This window comes from Chenopodium album, chromosome 14 (assembly GCF_948465745.1).
Source record: "Chenopodium album chromosome 14, dcCheAlbu1.1, whole genome shotgun sequence".
Lineage (NCBI taxonomy): Eukaryota > Viridiplantae > Streptophyta > Magnoliopsida > Caryophyllales > Amaranthaceae > Chenopodium > Chenopodium album.
Window position 1 is genome coordinate 43658223 of NC_137847.1, and position 12453 is coordinate 43670675.

The window sequence follows — 12453 nt, forward strand, 5'->3', positions numbered from 1 at the left end:
ATCCACTTCTGTACATCCAGCCTGCTGTTCGAAGAAGTAGCTTGATTCAGGATGAGAAATTAGAGACTGATCAGAAGCCGAGGAAGGTAAATCATAAATTATAAGTATCCTGCTTATGCTTCACATTGTTCAGGTTGAATAAGTATGCAACCTATTGCCTGGTATTTAATTTCAGAGAGAAGCTGAATTAGTCCTTGAATGCTAAGAGAAGATTATTCAAAAGTGATTAACCTGCTCAAGGGAAAACAATTAAAGAGCAAATTAGCATCAAAGTATCATAATTCAGATCATAATGCAAAACTTTATATACTATTAACCTTTATAAATGTTTCTTGCTTCCACAGTGAGGACTTTTGCAACTTGCTTTGAACATTCAGTTGCAGACTTCAAACAGGCTGAATAATTTCCTGAATGACTAGAAATTAGCCCGGTTTTACTGCTTAATGGAAGAAACGAAAATAAAAAAACATTAAAATCGAATAAACGTGATAAGGATCACAGAGAATACTATCTAAACTTACTGCTATATCATATACTATTTCATTATAAATGTTTACTTGATGAGGGTTTTTTAAAAATTGCTGCCTCTCTAAAATGCTGTCAAGTAAAGGAGTAAGGTCACATAAACCTTGTAGGACCCCAACAGCTCCAATGAATAATGTACCTACACTGGATTGTTTTTATTGTTAACAAAACTATAAAAGATAATTGTAGTGGTGAATGGCAGGGCAAGTCTCCTTTGGCATGGCGGCAATTATAGTTAATTTTCTGCATGCCAAAGGAGAATCGCTCTGTAATTCACCAATCCCACATTTTCTATTTCTGCTATTGGTTTAAGAAGGATATCAAAGGAGAGTGCTATTTAAGCTACACATCTTACTCCTTTTATTGGAATGTGCCAATTTTGAGGAGCATATGCTGCTAAAATGCCAAGCATCTTCCCCTTTAACTCCATTATCTCCTTCAGTCCATCTAGTCTTTATAGTAATGTGCTTAATCTTGTAGGAGCGGTGGTCCTTACCCTGGGTTCAGAGATAGATATTAGAATCCAAATATTTCCCTTCCTACTTTTCCGAACACCTTTTGTTTAATTGAATTCAAACACGGAGTTTGATGTTGGCATGCTACATCGATCCTTAATGTTAACCTTGTGATCAAACATTTGGAAGGACACGTATTTTTACTACGTTGATTACATGTTTGCAATTTGCATCACTAAAGAGGCTAAGATCATCAAACTTGAAAATGTATATATATTTTCAACTATTTGATTACTTTGACAAAGACCATGAAGTTTTCCTGGAATACTTTTTCCTTGATTACTGCATTAGTCGCATCAGAAGAAAACGATTACAAGGAAAGTAAGTGTGAAGTTTATGCTGATTTATATGCTGCCTTGTTTTAATGTATGCCGGAGAAAGTCATAGCATATGCCAAGAGATGATTTCTATTGAGGACTTCTTATCTCATCTCCTGATATGAAAAAGTTGGAAGTATTGTTACCAGGTCGATTTTCTTTTACCTTTTTCACTCTAGCAAATTTAGATATGTGGTTATGATAAAAAAATGTGCATATATATATATTCATCAATCTAGACAATACAGTGCTAATAGTTATTTTATACACGTTCATCAAAATCTAATTACTACTAGCCTTTGCCCTTTGGTGTCTATTTAGTTGCTTGTCTTTGTTGCTTGTATAGCCTTTCATGCTTCCTCTGTATTCACTTCATTTACCTCTTTTCAGTCATTTTTCTTCTGTACTTGAACATAGCTAGGATTTCTTAGGCGTGAGGTTTTGATAAATTTAATTCTTTAAGCTTTAACCAAGATATTAACAGCAACAAGTACTTTTCAAGGAGGGATGCCCAGTAAATCTCTTTGATTGCTTTAGTTTGTCAATCTATTTCGCCAACTCGGCATTTGGAGTTAGATTGTGATTAGTCAGCGGCGCATATAGACACAGACATGTAGGCAAGCGATTTGTAAACGCCGCTTATTTCCTCCATTGAAGCTCCATTGAAGCTACCACCGACACTTATTTCCTCCATTGAAGCTACCACCCGACACTTATTTCGCACATTGAAGCTACCACCGACACCACTATCTTCCGCCATTACACCGTCCACCGACACCACCACCTCCGCCGCCGAATTAAACGAAAACCCTAGGAATAAAAGGTGAACTCCGTTGTTGAATGAAGGTGGCAAGCTTTGAGGAGAGGTAAAGTGAGTTAACGATGGAATTGGCGTTAACTCCGTGTCTTACGTGTTCAGCCAAGTCATCGTCAACGTGGGCGTTTGAACATGTCACTTAGGTAAATTGACCAACGAATCCCCAATTTTAATGATGGAAATATCCAGAGTACCCTAGATTGACGTTTTAAAGCAATTAAAGAGATAAACAGGAAATTGCCGCTTTTCAAGTCACTGAATAAGTCTAGTCTACTCAATAATTGGTTTGCAGCATGTGTAGTGGAGAAGCAATGGCAGAATGGTGAGATGAAGAACTATTTGCTAACATATGCAGTAATCTTAATAATGTATACCTTGCTCAAAAGAAAACTTTGTTATGACAAGTTGGAACAATGCATACTCAACTTGACCTCTCTAGACCCGAGCAACACCCACAGAAGAAGTGATGGTGAATGGCAGGGCAAGTCTCCTTTGGCATGGCAGTAATTATACTCATTCATTGTCTGCATGCCAAAGGGGAATCGCACTGTAATTCACCTAGCAAATATTTTCAACCTTTGCTCTTGGTCTGTTGGAGATCAAAATGAATGAGAGCGCGCTATTTAAGCAACTCACCTTGCTCCCTTTACCGGGAATGTGCTAGTATAAGAAGCATATGCTAAAAACATGCCAAGGTTGTTCTTTCTACCTCAACTCCATTTTCTTCTTTTGTGCATCGAGGCTTTATGGTGACACACTGAGACTTAATGTTCTTTAACTCGAATTAGATCATGTCAAGCCAGTACAAGCCCTATACCCATATGACCATATTGGCCTACACTACCATCCATATAGAAACCTGCTTTTGGCCACGTGAACACTTATCGCTAACTTGACAAGACATTTACGTGAACATACATGTGGCACTTGCTTGGAGATTTCTACAAATACCCCCTACATATTTTAGGTGTTTTCCACTCTAAAATTACTTTCTTAATCATATCTAACCACTACTAATTTTAATATCAGGGTGGTTATCCTCGAAAACAACCCCAAGGGCAGCTAATCTACGTTGATTGTGCATGTACCCAGTTAAACAATAAACCATTACTAACCCACTAAACCCATATACAAGTTAAAGATCACACGAGAACACATAACTAGTAGATTGTCTTACTAAATGTTTTAATTCCTTTTGTATATGACTTAGAGTAACAAAGGATGTTGTTGCATGTTTAATGTTGAACTTGTGATTTATTAGTATATCAGTTGGCAGATTAGTAGATTATTGCTGGAAAGTGGAGTTCTATGAGATAGAGATTTAGTAGTTTACAAGCCATAAAACAACTGTTGATTACTAATAATAGAATTTTTATAGTTTTACCTCATCAATATAAGACTCCTCAAACAAATACAAGCGCAACCAATTTATATTAAGTACAAGACTTCTCAAAGAAATACAAAATCTATATATGTTGATAAAATATGAAGGGTGATGAACAATAGGCATGTATAGTATGTTAGTCAAAAAGCAATCACCAAAATGAGGTTAAGAATGCGATTCTTTTACTTCTATTCTACCCACATATAATAGTGAATCTAGAATTTTAAGTTAGGATTACAGCAACCAATAAAATAATAATATGCAACCTTTGTTGTCAAAAATACTTTAGGATTTTGTCAAGTTTTATTTTTTCAGTATTATAACAAAAAGGATGACAATTAAGAAAAAAGAATAATTTTTATTTTTATGCGATAAAAATATATTATATCTTCCAAATTATCTCCCATAATTCGAGCGACCGCACAGGCTCTCGTTAAAAAGAGCCTAAAATTATTTATAATGTTATTACTTGACTGTTATAAACTAGAATGCTCCGTGGCTCAGCGGTTAAACTTGAGGTTCTCAACATGAAGAGTAGGAGTTCAGTAGAAATTGTTTTATACACCCGGGTGCACGGTGCACCCAAAAGTATTTTTGCTGGGTGTGTATAACAATCTCCGGGAGTTTAGAACTCCCTAGCCTAAATTTGAAACTAAATATTAGTTGCAATAAAAAAGTCAAGCAAGTATTTAAGTTACGAGTAGGTTTTTTTTTTTTTTTTTTTCATACTCAACTTTAATTTTTTTAAAATTTTTGATTAGGGTCAATTTTGAAAGGTTGCACAGGCCCCTATTTAATTTAGACGGGTGATTTTAAATAATACTTAAATTACTTTTGAAATAGAATACAAAACTGCGGGCTAAAATGTACAAGTGAATTAGATGACATATTTATAGGCATTCAACCTTCTCGTCCCTAATTCTAGAGAGTTCCTGACTTCCTCAAATGGAGATCAGAGTTCTAGACTACAACTATTTAGATGGTTCCCACCTCTAAAGGAACATACATATATTGATATATATAGGTTTTTACGCACATCTATTGCCTACCATGTATAAGAAGCCCCTAGAACATTAAAATACTTAGGTACATCCCTAAAAAAAAAAAAAAAAAAAAAAAACTTAGGTACATACATAAAACTTCCTAAAGAGTAAAGACATTCTACCACGCCCGACTCTAAACCGGTCCTAGGTTGGACACGGAACAGGGCCTCAGTGATGGGGCTAAAAAATTGGAGAAAGGTTTCGTACACTGCTTTCCTTTGAGCTCCACCTATCTGAAGAAGTAACTTACTAACATGAATGCATAATAAGGGTTAAGTCGTGCATACCTTCTTGGATCCTTAAAACCCCGGTGGTTGGAGTAATATTTTGTTGTTAAGACTGCAAACAAATAATTGTAGTGGTGAATGGCAGGGCAAGTCTCCTTTGGCATGGCAGTAATTATGCATATGCATATGCATTGTCCGCATGCCAAAGGAGAATCGCTCTGTAATTCACCAAGCAAACATCTTCTATCTTTGCTCTCGCTCTGTTTTGGAGATCAAATCAGAATGCGCTATTTAAGCAACTCTGTTTGCTCCCTTAACTGGGAATGTGCTAAAATGAGGAGTATATGCTGAAAATATATACCAAGGATGTTCTTTCTCAGGTTCTCCCTCAACTTTTTTTTTTCCCCCACTTTGATGCATCTAGGCTTTAGTGTGAGGCTTAATGTTCTTTTAGTAGTGGGGTGGTTATCCCCACCATTGATTCACAGCTAGTAGATTCCCTTCCTACAGGTCTGATTTCGAAATAACAAATGTATATCACATATTGTACATGAAATCTCAAACAATGTACGGACTATTTATTTTGAAATAAGTGTATGTGGTATGGCCACTAAGCGCGTATTATTTGACAATCAAAAGCAGTCGTGAAAATGAGATTAAGAATGTGATTCTTATAATCTTTATTCCCTACACCACCCCACATACACACTTTTGTTGTCTTATTCTCTTTTCACAGGATCGATTTTCCACAAAAAAAAAAAAAAAAGAAAAAAAAAAAAAATCGAGTAGCTAGTTTATGCTATATAATATGCCACCTTTTTTTAGATTTCGTACGGAAATGTTATAGCATATGCTTAGAGACAATTCCAATTGAGGATCCCTTTTGTCATTCCTTGGTCTATAAAAGGTGCAACTGTTTTTTTTTTTTTTTTTTTTTTTTTCCTGCTTTTTCCTTTTGCAATGTATCAGATTTAGATGTCTCTTTATGATCAAAATATATGTACTCTTATTTAAGATGGTTAAAGAAGATCAAACAAGTCAACCGAACACTAATTTATAAATCGGATGTGCTTAGGAAAATATGAGGAATCTAGGATAAATCTTTAGGAAAAGTTTGCAAGGATGCGATTCAATTTTGAGCATTTAGGACTTAAAAATAATGACTAAGTTTGTTTGAAGTGTTGACTTATGTTAAATGAATGATGCAAAATTAGATTGTCTGATCCTTTAGCGGAGATGAAAATGTTATGTATGATTTAGGAACTAGAGTGTATTAATTTATCTGCTTGGGAATTTCTGCATTTCGTTATTGTTTTGCATTATTTATGAAACTTTACAGGCAATTTTAATCCAGGATGATTTTGAAACAAAAGGAGAAAAGGTATATAGTCTGTGTAAGAAGAAAGTAAGATAAAATCGAACAATAATGCTAGAGCATGCAATGGGATCTTCTTGTTTGAGCTCCTTATGGATTTGATTCACTTGTGTTAAAATCAGTATAGGTGATAAATCTTTCGAGTTCTGAAATACTGATGAATCGATTATGAGTGAAATCGCTTAAACAAAAAATAGAATTTATAATCTGCCCATACCACTGCAGTAGCAAGATTTGAATGTAAGAACATCTGAACTAATGTACTGATGTTGTTTAAGGAGCTCTGCTCCTGCCAGCAGGCTTTTATAAGGAGTAATTATCGCATGGTCATGGACTAATGTCTGTAATTTTTCTTGTAAGTGGTGGGTGTATTAGTATTAGACCATGCAATGATTTTTCCTTCATCCAATTGGGAGCACATATTCACCTTAAAACAACCTGTTATGATGTGTATGAAACCAATTTCTGCTTCTGCTTGATGAAACCAGCATTGAGTTAAATAAACTTTGTTTTAGCCATATTTGCTTCTACTGTCATGTAGGTAGTGAGAGATGTAGCATTACAATTACGATATGGAATGTCTTGAATTGATTGGTGTATTTTTTTTTTTTTTTTTTTTTTTTTTTTTTTTTTTATAAATAAGAATTGCTTGAAATAGTATAGCTAATTTGTGCAAAGAGTGCCTGTTTAAGAACCTTATAATACATGAATTGTGTATTATATAATCCAATAAATTTAAAGGTTACAGCTTATAATACATGAAATTTATGTGTATTTACCAAAAAAAAAAAAAAAATGAATAAATCATGCATTAGTCTACTATCACTCTCTTGCAGGCTGTAGTCGAAGCTTGAGGAAATCAAATGTTCAGACTTAGTAGAAGCCTTGTTTTGAGCTTGGGATATTGCATATTTGCAGGAGATCAGGATTTTGGTGAAGTTCCTGTACACTGCTTTCCTTAGAGCTTTTCCTATCTGAAAAAGTAACTTGAATGCATGATGAAACATTTGACTCTGATGAAAAGTTGAAGGTATTTCTTAGTTATACTGCCTATGCTTCACTACATTCCCTTAACAAGGTACTGCTTCAGTTCCAGGCTTCAATTCGCCGAGAAGCTGAGCAACTACTTGAATACCAAGAGAAAATAAGTCCAAATTGACCTGTTCAATGAAAAGGGAAAAGAGAAAATTGATGGAAAAAAATTAGTATGAAAATGATCATAGAGGGATACTATCCAAACCTGTATCAAACTATCGATTCCCTAAACTTTAACCTTTCTAATACTCCTTGGATCATTTAAAACTAAGTGGCTGGAATTGTACTTGGTTGTTAAGGCTACAAACAAATAGTTGTAGTGGTGAATGGCAGGGCAAGTCTCCTTTGGCATGGCGGAAATTATGCAGGGCATTGTCCGCATGCCAAAGGAGAATCGCACTGTAATTCACCAAGCTCACATTTTCTATCTTTACTCTTACTTTGGGTAATAGATCTAATGAGACCGCTATTTAAGCTACTCAAAATGTTCCCTTAAATGGGATTGTGCCAAATTGAGGAGCATATGCTGAAATATATGCTATGGATCATGGATGTTCCTTTTCCTTCAATTCCATTTTCTCCTTTTGTGCGCTTAGACTTAGCTTTATGGTGAGATTAAATGTTCTTTACATAGTTGTGTTGGTCCCTAACCTGAATTCAGAGCTAGATATACATTAGATTCTGCTGTCTTATTCCCTTTTACATGCTCGACTTGCCACAAAATGCAGAAGCTAGTTTATGCTGAAAAATATGCTGAGAAAGACATATTATATGCTAGTAAACAACCCCAACTGAGGGGCTCTTTTGAATTACTCCTTGAAGCTGATGTTTTAGTTAACATTTCTGATCGTTATTGTGCTGTTAAAGGTTCATGAAAAATCTATCTTATTCTTATGTATGCAGGATTAATGTCCTATAATTATTTCTCTCTTATGAATATAAATGAAATGATTATTATCACCTGTTTTAACAGAAAGAGCTCAAACTTGCTAGCATATTAACATTGTAACATGTATTGCGCATTGTGATGGAAGAGAAGATAGAGAGACCTTTACATGTAGACTAGAAAATGAGAAAATAGAAATGTGTTTCTAAAACTCTGGTGTAGCTCCATTATTTCTGCACAGTTCCACTTTGGCATGACAAGGTGTTGTGTGGTTGGACCTCGGTCACTTATCTATTTTTGCATTTGGCACTGCCGTTCTGTCAACAACTATATTGACACAAATGCTTATCTTAAAGGTGAAAAACTTATGTGAAGATTGGAACTTAAATATTGCTACACATTTTATTGATTGGAACAACTATTCTATTTAAATTAGGCTCTTGTACTTAAATTTGGTGTAGTTTCTTTGACGAATTTTTGCTGTGCCTTCTGCTTAATGTTGCTTTGTCAAACCTAGAGCATATGATAAGGTAAAAATATCAGTGTAAGGGGTGAACTTAAAGGAAGTATGACTGATTCCTCAAAGAAAAAAAAAAAAAAGAAAAAAGAAAAAAGAAAAAAAAAGGAAGTATGACCGAATAAATCACTGAACACTTCTTGAACATAGTGTAGGATCTTCCTGCATGCATATGCTTCTTATGGATCATAAACACATGCTGGCTTATGCTTCTCCAGACATCAATTCTCAAAACATGTACTTATAGCACTTTTGAGAATTGGACTCTCTCGCCTTTGGTACACAAGACTAAAAAGAGACATATACCTGATTGAATAGTTCTAACTTCTAATGGTAGAGCTTAAACTCAAAGATCAAAGAACATATCATATAGACAAATAGAGAAATCATTAGTAAAAGAATCAGTGCTTTAATTTTAATATTCAACTCTTTCATACATTTAAGAAAGTTTTCACATTGAAGTATCTACGAAATAACCTATCTTAATTGGGCTTAGATCATTAGATGATATAAATCTTAACCTAAACTAATTGGAATCTTGGATCCTGCCAACAGTATTTTGTTAGAAGTTCTTGATATAAAACAAGAGTGTTGGAAGGAAAAAAACAAGAGAGAGAAAAAACACAAGTGAAAGGGAAAAGTCCCACATTGGTTGGGGGAAGAGTTTTTGCCTTGTTTATATAGTTTAGTGCTTTAACATAGTCTAGTTTATTGACTTGGAGGTTAGTGTTGTATCACACACGCATGTGCATGCCAAGTTGATGAAGCTCATTATTCTGGTTTTGATTGTTGAGATTTCCTAACTGTTCTTTATTTTTTCTGGGCAAGTATTCTTGAATCCAGTCAGGTTTGGAGAGAGACCGCTTCTTGTCTACTACAGCGGGAGGTAGTGCGGAATTGCCTTTTAAGTCAGTGGTTCGTCACAACACGGCTACTGTCAGTATTGGTTCACGTATCAAGAGATAAGTAATTTTTGTTTTATTGCTTATAGTATAACATATTTAACAGTTAAAAGAAAAAGACATGGAACTTACATAGGGTTGCTATTATTATTGTTACATAGTGGTGACTGGCAAAGCAAGTAAGTTCAGGTAATTGAAAATCAATTGTCATACTCCAAGTTTGCTTATAAATATACTCCCATTGTCCTTTTATTAATGAGGAATTTTGATCATTCACATTTTTAATTATGAATAAGTATAACTCATAAATGTTATTTTCAAAAATTATACTTTAAGATGATTTTAACAAATATAAAACATGACTGTGTTTAATCTTATGTATAAAACATAAACATTTGTCAAATTAGTGTATATGAATAGTGCAAAATTCAACCCAGTGTTCTTTACAAAAATAAAGGGAATACGGAGTATATATTATACTCGTTCTAGTTTTAAGGCATGGAAGATGCCGCAGAATATTACTCCCTCCGTCCCCAAAACTTCGACCCTTTTGGCCTAATTTTAATCCCAAAATGATTGACCCATTTGCATTAAAATACCACCAATTTACAACATTATTTGTGTAAAATTAGCTTCCCCATATACTCCCTCCGTCCCCAAAACTTCGACCCTTTTGGCCTAATTTTAGTCCCAAAATGATCGACCCATTTGCATTAAAATACCCACCAATTTACAACAATATTTGTGCAAAATTAGCTTCTCCATATAAAATTTTGTTTTTTCATGTATTTTTAATACTTTATCTTTCTAACTTTTTACAAATCCCATATAAATTTATGTTTTCAATATGTTTTTATTTATTTTTATTTAAGTTTCTTAATAAACGCGAAATCAACCCAAAAGGGTCGAAGTTTTGGGGATGGAGGGAGTACATGTTTAACAATAAATGTCCATAACATTCACAACTCAATCTTACTTTTAATATTTGGTATTTATTATAATTGTCACTCATTAATTTTGTTTGTGATGTAAGACATGGATTATGAGTAATGACATAATTTAATAAAGTTTCTAATGTTGAATACTTAGAATTTTCGAAAGGAACAGAGTTTTCTCTATTAGTATTAGCCCTGCACAAATACAACGTAGTCCATGCGCTATTGTAGTCCGCATTTATCATTATCACTTATAAGCATTAATGGATTGAAACTTGTGCATTCTCCATTGAAAATAAAAGTCTACTTAGAAAAATTAGCATTATGCATTGACGGATTAGGCGCACCACCAATTCTTATAAGAATTATGACCATTGTTTGAATAAAATAAAAATGATGACAAATACTACAGGATATACCCATTAACCCATTCAACATTTTTACTTCAAATGCAAACTTTAAATGCTACTCCATAATCCATATATGTTGGCACTAGATGTTTATACATGTACTCGTAGGTGGATACTAGAACATTGTTGATACATGACAATAATCGATGTACAACCGGTTGTGTCTTAGTATATATGATATAATTGGGACTACTTTTTTGCTCATAAATTTATACTTAATTAGATACAATTGTAATGGACTTGGAGGTCAGTAATTTGACTCATTCATGTTCTTTGTAATAAGGAGTAGTGTTCTAACAAAGGAAGACCAGATTTTAACGTAACTAGAAAGGTTGAATACTCTACATTGCAAAAATTTGTATAAATGCCCACATTCTCCTCCTAAAACTTAGCTAATTAACCCTGCCATTAAATTAACCCTTGGATAGAATTTATATTCCCCATTTTAAACCTCTATTCAATTCAAAAGATATTGTATAATGAAACAAATAATTCATCCATCAATATTTCTCTTACTTTGTCTCCTTATTACAATTTTTATTCCCATAACAAAATCTGATGTTGATGATCAAATACAATACATAACCAATATATGTTCACTACATCCAATCAAGTTCCCTCCAAGAAACACATACAACTCTACTCTTAACACCCTCCTTCACTATCTTTCCTCCAACGCCACCAAGAACCCAACCGGATTTTACACCACCTCAGTCTACGACCACACCATCAACAATACCATCTACGGCTACTTTCTCTGCCGCGGTGATCTAGACAATAACACATGCCACACATGTGTGTCCGCGGCAGTTGCAAGAAAATCAATATGTGGTCAAAGCAATTGGGGGATAACATATTATGACAAATGCATGATTAAGTACTCCAATGAGACATTACATGGAGTGTTGGCCTTAAATCCAAAATACAATGATCAAAATAATGTTGCTATATCAATAAACAGAGATAATTTCGCGAAATTGCTAGGGAACACGTTCCATAAATTGGCATCACATGTAGCAAAGGATCGGACAGGGAGAAAGTATGCGAGTACATCAGTGAGTTTTACTGCGTTAACAACTGTGTATGCTTTGGCACAATGTACACCTGACTTGAGTGTTGGTGATTGTTACATTTGCTTGACGAATGCCATTGGCAAGATTCAAGCCGTAAAGGTAGGGGAGAAATTTTTTACACCAAGTTGTAATATTAGGTACGAGATCTACCCATTTTTTGGTAGCATTGGTTACTTGCTGCCATTTCCACCACCGGGAATGAAGCCACGATTTTAAGTGTGTGACGATAATTGTTACCCAACATCTTTTAATTTGTACTGTCGCTTTATTGCTTGCATTATATATACTGTATGTATAAATATAGCATTAAGAAGTGAATGTTTTTTAAGGTTGCACTTGAAAGGCTTTAATACCATGTCAAGAAGTGAATTTCCCTTGATTAACTTGTACTCTGTATTAGAGTGAAAATCAATTTATAATAAACGCCTAATTCTTTTTATATGTAGTACACAATCTTAAATAGAGATAAGAAAAAATTATATAAATCTAAAT

General features: G+C 34.2%; 1 protein-coding gene across 1 annotated transcript; it reads left to right on the forward strand.

The window, feature by feature from the left end:
• Positions 1 to 11367: 11367 nt before the first annotated feature.
• LOC145578108 (putative cysteine-rich receptor-like protein kinase 9) lies at positions 11368 to 12177 on the forward strand. Its single transcript, XM_081635498.1, has one exon. The coding sequence runs from the start codon at positions 11368 to 11370 to the stop codon at positions 12175 to 12177; it is 810 nt and encodes a 269-aa protein (XP_081491624.1).
• Positions 12178 to 12453: the final 276 nt, after the last annotated feature.